Consider the following 21,622-nt stretch of genomic DNA (forward strand, 5'->3'; position numbering starts at 1 on the left):
ATATGTATTTTATACGCACACCCAATATTTACCTTTATGAAAGTGGGCGTGTGTGTATGTGTGTGCGTATAATATTTAAAATGCATCAGTTGCGGAAGAGGGTGAGTTCGGGTCCTAGGAGAGGCTATTAGCACCGGAATTGTCTCCTGTGCCTTTCCCTTCCTTCCATTCTAGCCTTCTTCGTCTCTGTCCTCTGCTAGGAAGACGGAAAAAAGTTTCACCCAGGGCCTTGCCTCCATCCTTATCTTCTTTCTCTGGCCGTTAGTAGCCTGGGAATACAACTGGACTAAGAGAGACCATTCCGTTGGTAACGATCCGCAGACGCGTAACCCCAAGGCGGCCGCTCCTGATGGGTCACCCCCCCCTCACCCCCACATCCCAGCAGCTTGAAAGCTGACGAGGGGGAGTCAAGAGATCGGGGCAAAATCGTACAAGCATGAAAGTGAGGAAAGGAAGCATAATCAGCACTAAGAATGAATATCGGCGTTAAGCCTAAACTCTGCCGGTCCCCCAATCATATATTTAAGTTTCTTTCGGAGATTCCCCCCAACTGGACTTTGCCTGCTGTGTGTATTTTTTAAACAGCATCGCAGTCCGGCGCCAGCTGACAGTGCAACCGATACTAGGCAGCTCCCGCCCCTCCCGCCACGTGACTAGACCAAACCAGTCACAATCGGAGCAGCCGGGAGTGGGGGGAGTGAGGAGAGGCGGAGCAGGCTAGGAGTTGCAAGCCCTGGGGTAGGGACTCTGGGGAAGCCTACAGGCTGACAGCTAGACCCCTCCATCCCCCAGATCCCAGGCCTCACACCCGTCCTGGGCTTCCATCGCGGGCCGCGGGCAGATCCTAGAAGCCGCCCAGGTGCGTCAGCCAAGGAGCAAGAGCTCACTCTTCTCAGGTGGGTAGACTTTTCCTTATCTTCTTCCGCACCCCTCCCCCCACACCCACACCTTTCCCTTTAAAAAGCTAGAGCTTAGTGGAACGGAGATTTCCCGGTGGATAGAAGAAGACCTGAGAAGTAGAAATGCACCCTTCCCGGAGTCATTTACGCTTCGCTTCCAGTTTGTCTCTCTCCTCTGCTCCCTACGTTCCCCCTCTCCCAAAGTATCCTCTAAATCGGCCAAGTGTCCTTTACAATTTCAATTTAAAATTTGAGAAATTCGGGGAACAATTTTATAAGGATATTTAAGGTCCAAATGCGCATGAAATGTCTCCCAACGCGCTCAGAATCCCACTTCCATATTTGCGCTCAACAACCCCTGACCGACGCCCAACAGACGTGTAGTTAAAACACACATGAATTTCGTTGATAAATGCACACGTAGACATATGCAGACGTGTGCACCCTTTGGCTTTGTAAGCTACCTACTTATAGAAGCACACACTCTGCAGACTCCAACCTTATGAAGAGAGCTACGCTCACGTGTATGCAAGCAGAAGTTCTGATGTTGGTGGAGGGGGGGGTATCTCGGTAGCCCCAAATTTGACAGGATGTCGGTGGACCCTGGTTGCAAACCTACAAGTCCCTTTCTAGTCAGATTTTTCCCCTCTGCCACACCACCCTAATTGACAGCTAAGATAATGAGACACAAGAGAAAAATAAGACAACCAAAAATAAGTCCCTTTCTCCTTAACCCCCGCCAATCTCCATCGAGTTACTCTTCGGCAACCCTGAAGGAGAGCTAGAGGTGGGGGATAAGAAGATTTTTCGCTCACATTAGCCCCCACTCGACTCCAGTCTCTGTTCCTGTGGTTATCTGCTCTTATCCCTAACGTTATCTCTTGACTTTGGGCGGGAGATTCACTCTGGTGGGGAGCTGGGGTGAAAGCACTCCACTCAGATTTTTTTAAAAGCTGTATGTGTGTTACTTTGACTGGGTGCTAGGAAAGTCAGCAAGGGAGAAGAAACAATCTTCTTCACATTAACATTTACATGTTCCTTGAGAAAGGTCTGATTTAAGGAGTAGGAAGGGATTGGGGGAAAGGACATTTATGACAATTGAGATTATAGAGACATCCCTACCTTCGAATTTCAGTGTTATTTGCTTTCGTGTGTTTGTGTAGATAGAAGCAGCTGTTTGTGTAAACCTGAGTATGTGGGCATATATGTCTGTGAGCTCTTATGCCTAGAGTAAAGTCATTTCTAGGGAAGGAAAAAGAAGACAAGGAAAATGATAATAAAAAAAGATCTAGGGAACTTGCTGGGTTTTGAGTAGGTACTAGAAGTAGTATGAAATTAAAAGACTTGTGTATTGTGTAACCTTGGGCAAAATTACTTTACCTTTCTTCTAGGCCTTAGTTTCCTCATCTTAAAACTAAGAGGGCTGGATTCAAGGTTTTAGGGCTAAGGACCCTGAACTTTTCTTGAAAAAAAATTGATAACTATTTCATTGGTTTCCTTTGTTATCTTATCTATTTTATTTTATACCTTTAAAAACATTATTCATAGATTGCTTAAGGAGTTCATGATGAAAAAGGGTTAAAAAAAGCCCCTGGACAAATTATCTCTTAGGTCCCTTTCAACTCTAAATTTGTTATCCTGTAGCCCATGGAGGAGGAGGAAAAGATGATAGAACAAATCATGTAATTCGAAGAGGAAGTAGTTTATTTTGACCTCTGAATTTGGGGAAAATGATTGCTTCAGGGAATCAGAAAACTGAAGAGAAGGTCCATTCTTCCGGCTTCCTGAACCAGACACGGTTCACATTTCAGATACTATTATCCTGATTTTGCCTTTCTTTTTCTTTTCTCTTCTTTTTTTCCTATTTAGGGAGAAATATTTGTTTTCAAAACAAATATTCCTTTCCATACGATTGTCCCAGGTAAAATGCAAACTGATTCTGTCTTTTCCAAGGCAGTGGTTCCCTAATCCATTCTTATAGTTCTAATAATCCTCCTCTAGGAAGACTTGTAAAAATAGACACACGAGAAAGGTAAAGACAAAGACCTAAGTCAGTTTATTGAATTATGGATTTTCTATAAATGACATTCACATTTCCGTGTATAAAAAATTGTGTTAAAAGACAGTAGGGGGAGGAAGTCTTCGATTTTCTAATAATTTTCCAAAACTTAAATCTTAAAGCTATAATTTCTTTTAATGGTTTATCATAAGTTGAATGTTTCAAGAGAATCGCCCAAATAATTGGGGTCCTTGACTTAAAATTTAATAATGGGTGGACAAGAATCTCCCAGGAAGTGAGAGCGCTAGAGGGAGTAACACCCACACAGACCCGATCACGTATCCTACGAAGCAGCAAAGTGCCCTAAAGGTCCATCTGCTCTCAAGTTTATTTTCAGACTCCTTCGTTTTCGAAGGGAAGAATGGGAAGGTTGAAAATCCTAGATCAAATTCTTAGTACCTATCTTCTTAACCAAACTTCTTATGCTTTGACATCCAAGAGATAGTTTGGGAAATATTAATTGAAAGACTGCTTTGAAAGAAAGCGATAAACAATCCAGGCTAAGTGCCACTAAGTTCCTTGTGCTACTCCATTTTTCCCTAAAACGCAAGAGTTATCTTTACAAGCAGCTTTTACCAAGCATTAGGGCTTCATGTCACAGATTCTATTGCCATACTTAGAATAAAATAACGATTATTTAAATAGCACTTTATATCCTATACAGATAGGATATCTCTAATAATGTTCCTGCTAGTTCATATGTTTAGGAAATCTATTATTGTACTTAAAATGATAAATTCTTAGAGCACCGGTCCTGGAGTCAGGAGGACCTAAGTTCAAATTCTACCTCAGACACTTAACAATTGCCTAGCTGTGTGGTCTTGGGCAAGTCACTTAAGCCTTTCAAAAAAGAACCCCCCAAAAACAAAAACAAAAAAAAGACTCACAAAAACCACAAATTCTTTTTGTTTTTATCCCCAGAGTCTAGCATAATACTTTTTCGCTGATTAAAAATGAATAAAACTTGATGTAGACTATGTTATTTGTTTGTAGAATTAAAGAGTATCTACGTAATCTTGGCAAGTCAAATGAACCACTTTGGGTTCCAGTTTCATTAGCTCTAAGGTCTACTACAGCTATAAAATTCTACATAAATTGATATGATATAACAAACAAATTAGTATTGTAAAATTTAGTACTCCTGTGTGTGATCTTTAAAAACCACAAGAATTAACTGTATCTTTGGAATTTAGTAATTCGAACCCCAGATCTTTCAGACCCTTCTAGTTCAAGATCTGGTCACAAACCCAGTTAGGTCAGAATCCTACTACAAAGTTCTCGAAAAGGTAGTTCCATAAACACCTTTCTCCCCCCCCACCCTCATTCCAAAGCCACCACGGAGCCTTTTTCTTATGGTAAAAGAAAAAAAAACAAAGTTCTGCGGTTTGAGTGGGAAAGAATAAAAATCTTTAATGCCTTTAAACAAAAAAGATGTAATAATGGAGTCTGAACTAATTGCCATCAATCAATTAAAATTGTAAATTCTAATCGAAATGCTATTAATCTGTGCCAAATGAAGTCCTTAGGTCAAACTGTAGGTAAGTGACGCAGTCCTGCCGCGGGGCATCCCTTTGGATGCTCGCTTTCTGGTTCAGCGAAGCCGGAGGGGACTGGAGGTGGGGCACATTAACTAGACAAAAGTCGCAGCTCCCGCGGCTTGGTGATGCCAGTGACTGAACTTAAAAACTGAAAAACTGGGAGATTAGTTTTTTATTTCTATTTTCTGTATTGTTTCGGGAGGCGGAAGAGGACGAAAGATAGTGCGCATAAATGATGGTTTTCCCCCTGCTTGTTTCTCCCCATTAGGAGAGTCCTGTTGGCCGAAGCAGTGAGAACGCTAGGAGGCATCTGCGTTGGACTCGAGTTGGGCAGAGGGGTGCCTCCGGCCCCGCCCAAGGCGGGAGATCAGCAACCCTTTGAGGTCAGAGGACCGGAGGCTCCAAAAACCCCCCACTCTACTGCAACCGAAAGGATCTATATACTCTCCTCCCTACTAGCACTTTCTCCTCCCTTGAGTTCCCCCTCCACACCCCCACACCCCCGGGAGCAGAAACCTCTACTAGCTGCAAAGTAGGAAATCTGGAAGGCTCCTTGACCTAGAGGCTCTCTACCTCCTTGGTCTACTGGTGACAAAGCTTCAATTTGCTATTGAAAACCAATAAACAAAGACACCCTCGAAACTGGATTTAAATTCTGTTTTAATATCACAGACTTTGGTTTTCTGAACTTTGATCAACTTTTCTTTAATCATCATCATCCCTCCTCCATTTTTGTGGGTTCTTTTGGGGCGAGATTGAACTTTGACTTTCAGAGAATAAAAAGACTTGACTTGGGGAGCTGGTAGACGTCACAGAAATGTACCAGAGCCTGGCCATGGCTAATCACGGCCCCCCTCCCGGGGCTTACGAGACCGGAGGGCCTGGAGCTTTCATGCATGGAGCTGGGGCCGCCTCCTCCCCAGTCTACGTGCCCACTCCCCGAGTGCCCTCGTCCATGCTGGGCCTGTCTTACCTGCAGGGCGGCGGATCCGGGGCGGCCGGGTCTGGACCGGGAGGGAGCAGTTCCAGTAGCAGCACTGGGGCAGCCCCGTCGGGGAGTGGGTCGGCCGCGCAGCAGGGTAGCCCGGCTTGGAGCCAGCCCGGCCCGGAGGGCGCCGCTTACACGCCCCCACCCGTGTCGCCCCGCTTCTCCTTCCCGGGAGCCACTGGTTCCCTGGCAGCTGCCGCCGCAGCCGCCGCAGCCCGGGAGGCAGCAGCTTACGGTACCGGTGGGGCTGGAGGAGCAGCTGGCCTAGGAAGCCGCGAGCAATACGGGCGGCCCAGCTTCGGGGGCTCTTATTCTAGTCCCTACCCGGCTGCAGCCGCCGCAGCCGCCGCCGCTTACATGACAGCTGCAGACATGGGAGCATCTTGGGCCGCAGCCGCCGCAGCTTCCGCTGGGCCATTCGATGGGCCAGTCCTGCACAGCTTGCCCGGCCGGGCCAACCCGGCCACAAGACATCCCAATCTAGGTGAGTGCAAAGTGGTGGAGTTGGGAGCATTCCGACCCAGACAAGTTTCCACATTCTACCGATTAGAAACCAGGGCTGGTATCTTCTCCAGCTGGAAGAACTGGGATGGATATAAAAATCAGTGTCCAAATTCTCATTGTATTGAAAAAGAAATCGAGGCCATCTCCAATCTGATTCCACTCTGGGATCCAAGGTCTCCGAGGATCCAGTCTCTCATTCTACAAGGGTTGGTGGAGCGTAGGGAGAAGGGAAATGTGCGCTACCTAGATTTCCCAAAAGCTGGCCCTGACTGGGAGTCTAAGGGCCACTTGAGATTTGAAATCTATAAAGAACAGCTGAGAAAAAAAGCCTGGTTTAGCGGGGTGGGAGGGAAGGTTTCTGCAACCGATCGAATTCAATTGTTTTGATTTTTTCGGGAAGGGGGGAAAGTTCGGGTTTTACCTTTGGGCGGAAAATTGTTGTCTGAATTCTTGAATGTCCTGCATGAAAAAGGACACTTGGAATATGTCACTTCCATATTCCCTTACCTCGAAATCTTAGGGAGTATATCTCGTCTCCCCAAAGTGATTAAATTTAAGGGAATGAATGGGAAGATATTTTTGCAGGATAAAGAAAACGCATCTGAGGCACAGTAAAAAAATTAACTTAAATTTTTTAAAAAGAGAAAGGGACCGGGAGTGGGGAGATTTCTGGTTTTATCTAGGTGGATCTTATATCTCGACCAACCCAGTCCAGTCTCCTTCCCCTCAGACCAGTGACACTGGACAAGTTACTTAATTTCACTGAGCATCATTTTCCTCCTCCTGTAAGATGGGGCTATTTCAGGCCATATAAAACTTTATTAAGTGCCTACTAAGCTCCAATCCTATGCTAATAGTATCTCTATGATGGAGAAGTATAGATTGAGTTGGATGTCTTCAAGGTCACTTCTGCCAATCCTAAGAGAGCTTTAGGAATGATTTGAAACCCTCTTTAAGAGAATTAAGTCGGGTGGCGGTTCCTTTATCCAAGCAATTGGGACTGGCAGCCTTAGAGGGGACAAAAGATTAATGCTTCTCACCTAGCAAAAATCACCGCCCTTCCAGAGCTATGTAGAAAGGTTTCTACCGATTGAAACCAATTTCCTGAATCAGGCATCATGAAGTCATGAGGCTAGTAGCGGAGCCTGGACTATGGTGTAAATTGTACCTGTGTCCCAAAAGCCTCACTCACGAGGACTACTGGTGCCATACTACGGTGACTTGCTGTGCCTCCCCCCCCCCCCCCCCCTTGTTTTTGCCTCCCAGATTGGGCTCCTTTGGAAATTTTGACGCGGGCTGGCCTGGCGGACGTCTTTCTCCGCCATTTGGTGAGGGGCGGGGAGGGAGGATTGGCCAAGTTGCCTGGCACATCTGTGTGGCAACTGCTTTTCCTGCCCTCGAATTAACACGGACTTGTGGGGGAAACGCCCTCGGGAAGGAGAGAAATCAGTTTAAGAAGCCTATGCTAAAACCACAGCTCCTGAGGGCGTTAAACTTTAAGATGTAGTCCGGGATATCATAGTATTCCATCACTGCTCCTGTTAATTTCTGTGCCTCGGAGAAGGGCCTGCCCTCCTTCTGTGCCTTTAGTGTACCCTAGTGGTGGTGGTAAGGTATATCAGTGGTGTCAATCATAAATAGAAATGGGGTCCACCAAACCGCACCCAAGGATCCCTGCAGATTGCACATTGAATTGTGTTCTATTGTAGTTTTATTTATTCATTAACATTGTGTACTATTGTATTTTTATTTTGTTTTGTTAAATATTTCCTACTTGCATTTTAATCCGGTTCCGGCCACATTCGGGAATGTTTGGTACCTCTGGAGTAGATGATAAAGGGCTGTGTATCTGTTATGCCATCAAAATGGCTCACATTTCACACAACCGTCTTTTCCCCTCTACCTGCCACCCAAATAGCACACTGAAATCCACATTCAACAGATGAAGAAAGCGAAGCGTTTAGAACCCAGGTCTTGAAGGGTAGAAAACTTATATTCTACAAGCTGGAATTTTTCTAGGGTTCATTTCAGTTGGTTGTTCTAAGAGGAAAGTTCTCGTGTTGATAGAAGTTTAGTCAAAGGGTTGAGTACTATATTTAAACCTGGAAAACAAAAGAAACGCGCCTGAGGTAACAACCATGACCAAAGAGTCTAGTATCTGATAGATTATCTTTTGTTCTACAGATTTTAAAAAAGGGGAAGGAGTAAAGGACCCTTTTAAAATGGAGGTGTCTTTGAAAACTGGTATTTGAGACATTCCCCTCCAGGTCTTTGAACCCCAGATTAAGATCAGACTGGGTTGTTCTGGCTATTTAGTAAAGGAAATCTTTTTCAGTTTCTCCTTAGCTCTACCCCAACTTTCACTGTCTCTTTTTACTAACTAAACCCCGGAATGAAGACTTGTGAATTGCCTGGGGGCTTCTTTCCAAATCCCCTTCTCTTACTTTAGTTGAGATTAGAATAGAGAAAAGGCCCCTCTGACTTGAACCGAGTTCAAGTGAAATTGGCCAGAGCCTCGGCTATAGTAGTTCCGAGGTTCTGGTGCGTAGGAAGGCTCAAGATCAGACCTTCGGGGTTATAGGGGAGCAAGTGACTTTGAGGCTTGCATTCCCAGCCTGGGAATTAAAGAAGTCTGGAGTTTGGTCCTTCTGGACCAGAGTGAGAGGGAAAAGCCTTTATTGTACTTCTCCCTCAAATTACCCTTTATCTGAGTAAATGATTGTGCCGGTAAATTTGGTAAATCCACAGGAACGAATAGTTAGTTCCTAGCCTGATAAGCTGGCTGGGCTGGCTGAAGCCCCCAAGTCTCTTCTCGTTATATTCTCCTATCCGCATTCCCTCCTCTCTGCCACTTCCTCCTTACCCACCCTGTAGGCAACTGCAGGACTTCGGACAGATTAGCCTTGAAGTAGGAGTTCGTGCTGGCCTCTATTAACAAAGGGACAGAGACAACCGTGCAGTTTCTCGAATCCTTTTGTGTTCCTGTTGGGTAGATACAATCCTACCTAGTATTCTGGACCTAGTAGGAGTAGAGTGCGAGGAAATCCTACCTGCAGCACTCCTTTAGTTTTTTTTTAATCTTGGTTTCAAACCTAGAGACTTAGGTGTTAGAACGTAACCACGATAGAGAAACTCCCAATTCTGTGATTGTAGGAGAGAGCTATTTGAGATCTACGAAAGTGCTTGGGGCAGCACTCAAGACTCTAGCCTGTGATCAAATAATATTGTTCACTAGCTGTGTGCACATTGCTAAGTGGACTACAGTCCTATCGTGGTAACATTTCCCAGCATTTCCTGTTGAAATGATTTTCCAGCCTGAGAGATTTTCCCTAGGTATATGGAGTTTGTACTATTTTTCAGGCTTACACAGGAAACTCCTTACACAAATGTACAGTTTAGGGATGGCCAGCATCATTAGTTAAATGTATTCACCCCAAACTTGAAAAGGAAATAAGGATTACCTTCGCTCCACCCCTCCTTTTTCTTCTTTTCTTTTCTTCTTTTTTAAAACAGGAGTATTATCTTTCTTTGGTTTGGTGCTATGTAGAGTATTTGAACACATCTGGTGCTTGCTAGAAGTTTGTTGAATTGAAAACCCTATCCACTGGCTTTCAGATCATTAAAATTGTTGGAACCTCCATGTCATGAAATAAAACATGTTAGCCCTGTGTGAATAGGTTGGAATAAACACTTCTAGTGTTACTGGAAATCGTTTGATACTAGTGACTGACTGCTTCCCATTACTATTTATCTTTTTAGATAGATGGCTCTATCTTCTCACTGAACTATATAATCTGGAAATCGAGATGGATCTTAAAACTTTTTGTATCTCCAACCTAGTTCAGGTACCTTGCAGTTATTGAATGCTCAAAAAAAAAGATTGATAAATGTCTCAAGATAAAAACATATAAAGGACTTTGGATTTTGGCAGTTATGTCATTCTTGTGCAAAATCACAATTTGACTTATTATCTTTACATAATAATAGTCATGGTTTAATCTAATTTGAAAGTGATGCTTATTAATATACATGTTATTATAATCAGAGACAGTGGCTAGATACCCACAGAAGGAAGACCTGGGTTCAAGATCTGCCTTTGTTATATATTATCTTTGGGATCCCAGACAGTCTTTTTTTTTTTTTTAGGTTTTTGCAAGGCAAATGGGGTTAAGTGGCTTGCCCAAGGCCACACAGCTAGGTAATTATTAAGTATCTGAGACCAGATTTGAACCCAGGTACTCCTGACTCCAAGTCCAGTGCTTTATCCACTACGCCACCTAGCCACACCCCCTGGACAAGTCTTAAAGTCTCTCAGTACTTCCAGACAGCTCCCTAACACTGCAGATTACAAATGAGTTGCAGATCTTCATTGTTGGAAGGAGTTCCCAAATGATGAAATAACAACACCTAAATATAAATAAAAAAACAAAAATCAACTTCTTGGTCTCCTGATCAGGGGTTAACCATGAAAAGTAAAAACAAAAAATATTTTGACAAAGCAATAGATGAGTTACTATCATCTATCAATTTATTGTTATCTATACTTAAAAGTTTGCAAAATATTTATATATATATGTACATATGTATATATAAATACAGTATTCACATTTGATCTTTAGTTTCAACCTGCTTTTACTTTGAATGAGAGATGAGATAATTTTTTTATACATATATGACAAAGAAGTTATACATCACCACATATAATTAACATATATATGCTAAAGTGGTTGTGTATGAGATTAAAATCTGAGTTAAATTTTTTTAGTTAAAATTCACCAGGGATAATTATAAAATTCTTTATTTTGTTGGAAAACATGCTCAAACAATAAAGTATAAACTTAAGTGCCAGAGAATTGACACTACAGAGAGTTACGGGAACTTTATTGATTGAGATCTAATATCCAAATCAAGGCCAGATTAGGGGGGTTAATGATCCCTCTTTATCCGAACCTTAAAGCAGAAATTAACAAATTGGAAGGCTTCTAGGGGTGGGTGATCAGGATAGAGAAGGTACTACAAATATGTATTATTAGGGATGATAAAGGAAAATTGGGGATATTTAGGCCTAAAAAAGAGATAAGGGAAAGAAAGAGGAGAAAACAATCTCTGCCTATTCATTTAACTTGTTGCTTCACAAGGTCCTCAGAAGAGTTCTGAATACCAGTTTACTTGACTGATATCTGTGAGACACAGGAAATTTGTATTGGGAGATAGGTTGAATTAAAATGATTCTATGCTATGAATTTATGGGAAACTATTAATGTTAGCTTCTCATGATAAATATAAAGTTTCATGGAAGTAAAAATGGGCCTTTAATACTTTAAAATACTTAAAATGATGGAATAGTTAAAATAATTATCAATAATATCTTGCACATTTAAAGAATTGCAATGAAATAAGACTCATTTGCATATAGTGTTGCATCCAACCCTCCCATGATCCCAAAGAATTATAGAAACGTTTAAAGTGTCAGTTACAATGATCATATGGTAAGATATATTTGTATAACCAGTCAGACCTTGTCTTAATTAGACAATTAGGTGATGGTCATGAAGACCTTAGTTCAAATGCAGCCTTAGAAACTAACAGTGTAATCCTGGGCAAGTCACTTAATTTCTCTTTGCTTCAATTTTCTAATGGAGATAATAACACCTACTTCTCATAACAGTTATGAAGGTCAAATGAAATAGCATTTGTAAACCACTTGATACATAGTAGTTACATAATAAATACTTATGTCCTTCCTTAATCATCTGAAAGAAGCTTTATTTAACTAATAAAATGCTACTCCATGTAGGTAATTTGTCCATCATCTTAGAATAAACCTCTCAAATTATAGCCGGAAAGAACCTTAAAGCTATTTCTTCCAATTTCCTTCCAATTTTCCAATAGAAATTACATTTGTAGCTTTGCACAGCTTATTAAGGAAATTACCACTGATATGGGAAACCTACCCAGTGGCATATCCTTATACCTGCAGATCATCCAAAAACTGTTGTTTTTCCTTAAATCCTTTCTTAAAATGGCCATCACCCAACTAAAGCTCACATCAATTCCATCTCCCAGAAGTTTCCTTTGATTTCTCTTAGTCATATGTGATTTTTCCACTTTGGAGAACTGATAGGCTTGACTTACTTCATAAGAGCTACTAAGTAATTTGCTTGATTAAAGCAGGATTTCTCCTACAATGTGTAGCTTATTTAATTTCAAGTTACTTTGCTTAGTGGTTCAAGGCAACAATATTCAATTAATTTAAAATATGGAATAGTACTACCTTCCTCAGTTTGGCATATTGTGATGGATCCAAAGAACTTGCTTACTATATATAATATATAATTTAAACTTTAATGTAAAATGATTATTTCTGATGAGCTTTTTAAAAGCTTAAAAAGAGTATTTGTTTGAATTTTATAGGCAAATGTCCTGATGGGAAAAAATACATTCTGTGTATGAACCAACTCTTGGGGAACTTCTTTTTTTTGGGGGGCAGCTAAGTCAGACATATCCTTTTCTCATATCTTTTAGTTAGCCTAAATTTTGAGATTCTCTGCTTAGTGTTTCTTAGTAAAAGAGAACTTGTCTAGAAGATTAATTTATTCCTTGGATTTTGAGGGTTTTGTTTATCAATCAGAAAATTATTTTTTTTCCAGAAATTTAAACTTTTAATCTATCAAATCATAAACTCTCTCAGTCTTTATTTTGATTTTAAGATAAAATTAGAAAATAATGATGATATTGATTTACAAGGCTTTATTCATCTAATCTGTTCAAAGGTATGATTTTGTGGTAAGTACAATGATTTTGGTTTCTGTTGGAAGTAGGACAAAGCTCAACAACCATTTTTTCAGTCTTCTCCACTCAGTCTAGCTTCTATTATTTACATGAAACACAAGGGTGTAATAGGGAAGTTGTTATGTCTGCTCACCACAATTAGAGCCATTCCACATTTGCTCATCAGAACCTTCACACATGTCTTGCCCAGAACAAGAGCATAAAAGGAATTAAAAAATATTTTCTTACCATAACTCATATAAAGAGTTAGATTGTAGGAACCAAAAAGACAAGTATAAAACTCAAAAAGGCAAGTATAAAAATTCCCCAGGGCTTCTACAGTTATCTGACAGGGGTGCTATGGAGAAAGGTTGCTAAGAGCTAAACCAACTAAAAAAACTGGCAGATCTTTTCCCCTAAATCCACATGATAGCCAGAGATCAAGAACGTAACAGAGAGTAGCAAGGGAATACCCTGCAAAGAAGCAATGAATGGTAATGGTAAAGAGAAAAGACAGAAGAAATATAGAACAAGAAAGAACCTTAATTCATGGCCCTGATGAAATCACCAGACACAATGATGTTAGAAGCATGAGTGACCTTGGAGATGTTTGTGTGTGTGCTCTGGTCACATGTGCTGAGAGGTTAGCACTTTGAGAACATTCAGAGATGTAAGATTTTGTGCCCCAAAGGAGCTTGATATTTAGATGTATTCTTTTTAAGAAAAGGTCACTAATAATAACAGAAAAGTGTCCAATGTATGTGTCCAGGGCTACGATTGAATAGATGGGAAAGACTATCTATTCTTCAGAGTGGGGGAAAAATTCAACTTAGGCTGACAGCAATCACAGGAAGCTTCTAGGATATGGGATTGATTTGATCTGAGACCTGAAGAGAGAGATGCTACTTAGATAAGGGAAATAAAGGAAAGAAGAACAGCAGGGGAACAAGGAAAAAGGAGATCATTCCCATTATGTTGTAATTTCCTCCAGCAAGGAGAGAAATTATGGTCATCTTGAAAATATGGAGCCTATTGCCCCTTTCCTAATCTCCAATCTCTAGTCATTGATCTAGAATTGTTCCCTCCTGCAGTGAATAAGCAAACTCAAATCTACTTTATTGTTCTTGAGTTATTCCCGCTGTAAGCAGTTTATAGTAGAAGAAACACAGTAGAATGACTAAAGACATATATTCTTCATCCTTTATTGTGAGAACACAATCATTTTTCTGTGTCTGAGGGGGAGATTAAAATGCACTTTCTACTTGGTAATGTTTAGCTTTAAGAACAGGCAACATATTCATATGAAATCAAACAATGACTAATCATAGGAGATTCAATATTGCAATGTTTCTTTCCATTTAATGGATTTGATTTAAAGAACTCCAGAAACCATATCTGTCAGAATTTGTCTTGATTGATCAGGCATTCAATATATGCCTGATAGTAATTATAATGCTTTGGTAAGAAGCAACAAGGCTTGATTAGTATTTAGAGTGATGGGTATAGAGTTGGGAAAGATCTGTGTTCAAGTCAATTCAACTTCTTCATCTTTAAAATGGAGGTAATAAAGTCTGTAAGTCTTTACAAGTATTAAATATAAAATATAAAATTATCTATTTGGCATTCAAAGTCTTTTATAATACCTCCCCACCTCTATCGCAGTCTTAGTCTTCTTATATTTTACCCAACCACATATTTGGCAATCCAGTAATCCAGTGACATTCACCTTCATGCTCTTCCTTGAACAAAATTCCCTATTCCTCAAGTCCAGGCATTTTCACTGGTCTTCATGCTTGGAATTCTCTCCCTCCTCATTTCCTATCACCCTGGCTTCTTTGGTTTCCTTCAAGACCCAAATAAAATCACATCTTCTAAAGTCCTTCCCTCTTAATATTAGTGTCTTCCCTCTATTAATTACCCTTAATTAATCCTGTATGTATATAGTTGTTTCTGTGTTGTCTCTCACATTAGACAGAGAACTTGAGAAAAGGAACTATTTTCTGCCTTCATTGTATTCCCAGTATTTTGCACAATGCCTGGCCCTTAAATACTTGTTGACTGACTAAAAGTTTTATTGTGATACCTAAATGTCAGTTATACTCAGGGAGTTGATCTACAAAGTTTCTCCCTTCCAACTTTGACATTCTTCAGTTCCATTATTAGACTCTTGACTAGAATGAATGAATGGTTCCAAACAATAACCAAACTTTCATGAGCTTCCTTGTACTTTAATACTGTTGGAATCACCATACTCAAGGAATTTAATAATCTTCTACCAAAACAAATTAATGCCTTCTCCTTGATTTAGAACCAGGAGTATTATAAGAACCTAAGTGATGCCAAGGGTCACATAACCAGGATCTGCCAGAGTATGTACTTGAACCCATGTCTTCCATGACTTCTGGGTTATTTCTCTAAATGGAGCCTATCCTCTCAAAATATGCTATACTATACTATACTATACTATACTATACTATACTATACTATACTATACTATACTATACTATACTATACTATACTTTTGTTGGAACTATCACTCATGGTTTTTATTGGTGACATAGAGTTCTAACTTGTAATTCCAAAAACCTGTCTTTTCTCCCTTCTATGGCTACCTTCCATTTACCTGGGAATAGGGCTTTTTTTCCCCCAACAAGACACACAGCGATGGAGTGGGGGGGGGGGGAGATACTTTAGGGAGCTGTTATCTACTGCTTTCTAACCAGTTCCCTTTATCTCTGGTCATTTCTTCATCAGAACTCTCCCTCTCCCCTCTACTTCCTTTTTCATTGCCACTACCACCAGTTTCTTTCATCCCTGGATCAAGTCAACAAATCAAACCAACAAACATTTAAATATTAAGGACTTAGACACTTAATAATAATGACCTAGCTGTGTGACCTTGGGCAAGCCACTTAACCCCATTTGCTTTGTAAAAAACCTAAAAAAAATTATTAAGGACTTCCAATATCCCAGGTACTTTATTAAGTAATGGAGATACAAAGAAAAAACAACAGCTCCTACTCTCAAGGAGCTTGCATTTCAATGGAAAGAGCATGAATCATTGATGATTGATCTGAACAGTTCCATCTTTTCTTTACCAATTTCTGCACAAGTTGATATTTGGAGTTTTGTTTGTTTGTTTGTTTGCTGCTAATGCAAAAAACCCAGAAAGATTAAAATTCAACTCAAGCATTTATTAAACATATACTAAATTTTAGGCATCCTTCTAGGTTTTGGAAATACAAAGAGCAAAATAATCCTTGCTCTGAGGGTGCTTGTGTTCTAACTAAGGGAAACATGTCCTTTTGCCTCCTCCCAACCTCCTTTTCAGTTAAAGCTGTGGATACCAATTTTTTTTCCATTTATGGTAAGCTTTTTAATGTCAAAACATTTCTCAAACAACCCTTCCCCATATTCACTACTCTACATTGAGAAAGTGCAGCATAACAAAAATTTCCTATGAATTCAGTTATATTTTTAAATGAATTTATATTTTATTAAATATTTACATACCCTTGAAAAATAGTAATGCTTTTTCTCAATCCTCATTTTCTTTGACCTCTTTGTAACTCCTTGACACTCTTGATCATTCTCGCCTTTCTACCCTCTTTCTAGGCTTTACTAGATCATGCCCTGTCCTACATCCTCTTCAGCTCACTTGGTAATCTCACCAACTCCCATAGATTTAATTACAGTCTTTATGCTATGTCTATTAATCCTGCCCTAATCTCTCTGCTGATGTCCAGTCTTGCACCTAATTGCCTTTCAGACAATTTGAACTAGATGTCCAAATAGACAGCTTAAGCTCAGTAAGTCTGAAACTGAATCCAATTTTTCCACTAACCACCCCCTTCCAATTTCCCTGTTACTGTTGAGAGCAACACATCCTCACATTCTTTTTTTTTTTAGGTTTTTTTTTTTTTGCAAGGCAGATGGGGTTAAGTGGCTTGCCCAAGGCCACACAGCTAGGTAATTATTAAGTGTCTGAGACCGGATTTGAACCCAGGTACTCCTGACTCCAAGGCCAGTGCTTTATCCACTACACCACCTAGCCTCCCTGACGTCCTCACATTCTTTTAGGTTCCCAGTCTAGATGTCATTCCAGATTCCTCACTATCTCTTACCTTTTATGTCCAATCTGTTGCTTGTTAATTTCATCTTTGCAATATCATTTCTATATTTCCCCTTCTCTCTAACACTGCCACCTTTCTGGTATAGGTCCCATCACCTCATGACTACTGGTTCTGCCTAACATTCCATCCTCCAGTCTGCTACCAAAGTGATTTTCCTGAAGCTTGTCTCCTCTCTACTCAACAAACTCTATTACCTCCAGGCTCAATCTCAAAATGCTCTGGCATTCAAAGCCCCTCCTAACCTACTACCCTTTTATCTTTCCAGTCTTCCTACATCTTATTTCTCAGCAAATACTCTTCAATCCAGTAACTCTAGTCTTGCTGTTCCCTGAACAGGATGCTATCTCTTTGCTCCCAGCATTTTCCCTGTCTTTCATGCCTTGAATGCTTTCCTTCCTCATCTCCACAGACAAGGTTCCCTGACATATCTTTCAACTAAAATTCCATTTCCTACCAGAATCCTTATTCAACCCCTCCAAATTCCAGTGTCTTCCTTCTTTTAATCAGTTCCTATCCATACTTTATATGGCTTGTTTGTGCATATTTGCTTGTTTGTTGTCTCTTCTATAAGATTATAAACTTCTTGAGGACAGGGACTGTCTTGTGTCTCTTTTTTTAATCCCTCTTACTTGACACACTGCCCAGCATATAGTAGCGGCTTAATAAATGAATGTTTATTGATTGACTGACTGACTGGGACAGATTATTCATTTTGTCCACAGAAGATTATTCCTAATTTATTATGTTGAATCATTTAGTGAGCTAGTCCCTGTTAAAATAAAATCCCCAGAAAATGCCTAGCAGTTGACTGAATAAGTTGTAGTATATGAATGTAATGGAATACTATTATACTATAAGAAATGATGAGGGCGGCTAGGTGACACAGTGGATAAAGCACTGGCCCTGGAGTCAGGAGTACCTGGGTTCAAATCCGGTCTCAGACACTTAATAATTACATAGCTGTGTGGCCTGAGGCAAGCCACTTAACCCCATTGCCTTGCAAAAGCCTAAAAAAAAAAATGATGAGCAGGCAGATTTCAGAAAAACCTGGAAAGACTTACATGAACTGATACAAAGTGAAATGAACAGAACCAGGAGAACATTATATATTGTAACAGCAACATTGTTCAATGATCAACTATGAATGATTGATCTTTTCTCAACAATAACAATGGTCCAAGACAACTCCAAAGTACTCACAATGGAAAGTACTATTCATATCCAGAGAAATAACTGATGGAGTCTGAATGCATATAGGAGCAAATTATTTTCATTATCTTTTTTAAATGTTTTTTTCCCTCTTGGTCTGTTTCTTCTTTCATATAATATGAAATATATTTTACATGATTTTACATATATAACCTATGTTGAATTGTTTACCCTTTTGGGGGGGAAGAGAGGGAGAGATAAAATTTGGAATTCAAAATTTTAAAAAATGAATGTTAAAAATTATCTTTGGGACAGCTAGGTGACGTAATGGATAGAGTACTGGTCCTGGAGTCGGGAGGACCTGAGTTCAAATCCAGCCTCAGACACTTAATAATTGCTTAGCTGTTTGACCTTGGGCAAGCCACTTAAGCCCATTCCCTTAAATAAATTAAAAAAAAGAGAAAACTTATCTTTGCATATAATTTGAATAAATAAAACAACTTTCCAGTTGGGAAGCATTGATTTAGAAATGGGAAAAGATAAAAGATTCACAATACTCATAATAGTGGGTCTATGAGTACCAGAAAGAACCTAGGCAAGATTCCTTGCTTTTTCTTTTGTTTTTTTTAAAGAGGGAAACTCAGACTTTGTTAGTCTCCTATTCATTTCCTCACCAACAGGGAGGAGAATTAGTATGGACCATAAGGATGAAGACAGTAAAGCTGACTATTATGACTGGCATAAAAATTGCCTCCCTTTCCTTTCTCTTCTTTGCTTTGACCAGGACCCAAGCAGTTCTTACTGAACTCAAATAGAAGCAGGAGAATTTAGGGATGGAAGGAAAATCCCTAAGAATATTTATGTTCCTGCAGCTACTTAGACATGTTTTTTTGGCTCCCCTACATATCTCACAAGTAAAGAATATTTGAGATCTTATCCAATATAAAATGAAACAGTGGTTAAAAATACCTATTGTGACAACAAATTGAAATGTAATTAATTGCAAAGGGTACCTAGAGAATTTGATTTTATTGCTTAGTCAAGTAGGCTATACCTGGGGACAGATAGACCCATCTAGTCTTGAATTATGAAGTCTATCTGATCAGGCAAGATGATGGCATTCATGTATTTGGAATAAAGGTAATATAGATAAAGGTTATGACAGTTTTTAAATCTTAAGGATTTTCTATCTTTTTTCCCGTCAATACATTTTGTCTTCTTGTTTGTTCTTGGCAGTTAGGTGGCACAGTAGCTAGAACATCTGACCAAGAACCAGGAACACTTGTCATCAAATGCAGCCTCAGAAACTTTCTAGCTTTGGGACCTTGATCAGGAATCTGACTGCCTCAGTTTCCTCATCTATAGTTACCATTTGTAACCTAAATCAGATACTTGCTCTCAAAGGGAGAGTGGAGGGAGTTGTAAAGGGGAGTGTAGGGGGGAGGGGCAGGATGAACAGAGAAAGTGTAGAACTCAATTTTGCAAAACATGAATGTTAAAAATTATTTTTGCATGTAGCTGGAAAAAATTAAATAAAATAGCACCTATTTCTCAAGATTATTGAGAGGCTGATAATACTTGTAAAGCCATTTACAAAACTTGAAATGTTTTATTCATTCATCATTTTCCATCCTTTATTCCTTTCACTATACATTACTCTGTATGGAATTTTGAATCTTTTGAATATACTTAGAGCAGAATTTTTTGAAGACATTAACCACAAAATTATGAATCATCCTGAGTTATATTTAGGTGAATTCTCTTGCCTACCTCCTTAATCATGGTTTATGGGAACAAATGTTGACCAGAATCCAGTTGCTTCCCAAATAAGTAAATTTTGTCAATCCATAGACACAATCTGACTATGGGCAGTAAAATCTGATCCTTTAAAATTATCTGTTTATAATATGCTTGTAATACTATATTGTTTGTTAAAACAAATAAATGGTTTTCTGCTGAAGATCTCAACACAAACATTCTCTCATTTGGAAGATGAAAAAGGTTAGAAGAAAAGGGTAAGGATTAAGATTTTTCTCAAGATGTACAGCATAAACAAGGAGACACACCACCAGGATAAACAAAGTAAGGAAGAAAACAAAGTATCATCAGTGGAGGCTTTTTTCCTTTTGTTTCTGGCATTGATTCTTTAGTTGTATCTATTATAGCATAGATAGGATTTTAAAATAATACTATGTAATCAAATTAAGCTAGAATATTCAGCTTCTTATCCAGATGAAGGGAATTTAGCTTTCTGGTGTTCAGCACTATGGGGGAGTAAGAATCAACTTGACATTGTTAAACAAAAATGGCTTTTTTTTCATATCCTTTTGGACAAGCTACTGCATACATTGTGGAAATAAAGTTATTTTAAATACCTCTCTGCAAGTAAGGTGAGATGGGAAAATTTTAATCACGATTTCATTTTTATATTAGATAGGATCTCAAATATACTTGAAAAAATAAAAAGATATGTGGGGGAGCCAAGAAGTTTTCTGATCTTAGGTCCAATTTTGTTTCCGGAATTCAATTCAATTCAAGCACTATTTATTTATTGATCATATACCATTTGCATAGTCTAGTGCTGGAGGCTTGTTATACCTTGGGGCTAGGCATTATATTCTCAAAATGTATTCTGTTCTTAAATATTTTCATCTTTTTCTTCTTTTCCTTTTCTTTTTTTCCCATGCTAACCTTCATTTCTACTTCTAGAAATTCAGTCAAACTTTATCACCCCCTATTCAAAGCTGATCGATAGCAACTGGTGAGCAGGTTAATTATAATCACAGAATAAACGCTGAAGTCTCAAAGTTCATCCACTTTTGCAATGTTTCAAAACTCCAGAGGGGACAATGCCAAGAGACTCTCATTGATCCCATTCAGGGCAGGTGTGGGAGTTTGAACCGGGGGTATACAATCTGATGTGATTCAAGACTGCTTAATTTGGCTCCTTATCTGCAGGTTTTCCTATCTTATAATGTCTGTCATTTCAGATAAAAAGTCCAATCAATTGAGTTGGAAAAAATGGCAAGTTACATTTTCTTCTGATAAAAGTTTTGTAGTTGCTGCTTTATCGGATTGGGTTGGAATTGTATGTGTTTCTGTCAAGGTCTGAATTGACCTTTTCAGATATTTTATCAGTTATTAGAGAAAAAAAAATTCTTTTTCTTCCTAGAGAAGAGTGACCTGACTTCCAGGCTCATAAATCAAGCCAAGTAAAAGAGTCAGTAATACAGGTTTCCCCCAAAATGAATGAAGCAGTATGGGAACAGAAAAAACAAATAACTCCTGTCATAGATAGAACCAAGACTTAAATTGCCCTTGAAAATGCTATGGTTTTATATAAAGTATAAGTTTTAAGAAAATTGGATTTTCCTGGTTTTAAAGAAGGGGCTTTAGAATTTAATTCAGCTGTGTCAAGAAAAGTGATAAAAAATGGTGAGGAAAAGAAAAGAATGAAATCAAAATCCTACATTTTTCTAGGGCTGGATGGGAAGAGAAGAATCCATCCATCATATACAGATAAATAAATAAAAATCTATCCAAAAGAAATTTTGCATGTGAGGAGAAGAACCCCAATAATA

At 39.3% G+C, this 21,622-nt stretch overlaps 1 protein-coding gene across 2 annotated transcripts in view; it reads left to right on the top strand.

The window, feature by feature from the left end:
- GATA4 (GATA binding protein 4) overlaps nucleotides 1-21,622 on the top strand; it is a 104,439-nt gene that overhangs the window by 37,332 nt on the left and 45,485 nt on the right. The window contains exons 1-2 of one of the 2 annotated variants that reach the window (XM_074209510.1): nucleotides 698-896; nucleotides 4,765-5,968. In XM_074209510.1, coding sequence (XP_074065611.1) covers nucleotides 5,314-5,968 — 655 coding nt within the window. In that variant the 5' untranslated portion in view covers nucleotides 698-896; nucleotides 4,765-5,313. Of the gene's footprint in view, nucleotides 1-697; nucleotides 897-4,764; nucleotides 5,969-21,622 lie in introns of those variants that run through there. The other variant, XM_074209511.1, reaches the window with a different exon arrangement.

This window comes from Macrotis lagotis, chromosome 1, assembly GCF_037893015.1.
Source record: "Macrotis lagotis isolate mMagLag1 chromosome 1, bilby.v1.9.chrom.fasta, whole genome shotgun sequence".
In the NCBI taxonomy this organism is placed as follows: domain Eukaryota; kingdom Metazoa; phylum Chordata; class Mammalia; order Peramelemorphia; family Peramelidae; genus Macrotis; species Macrotis lagotis.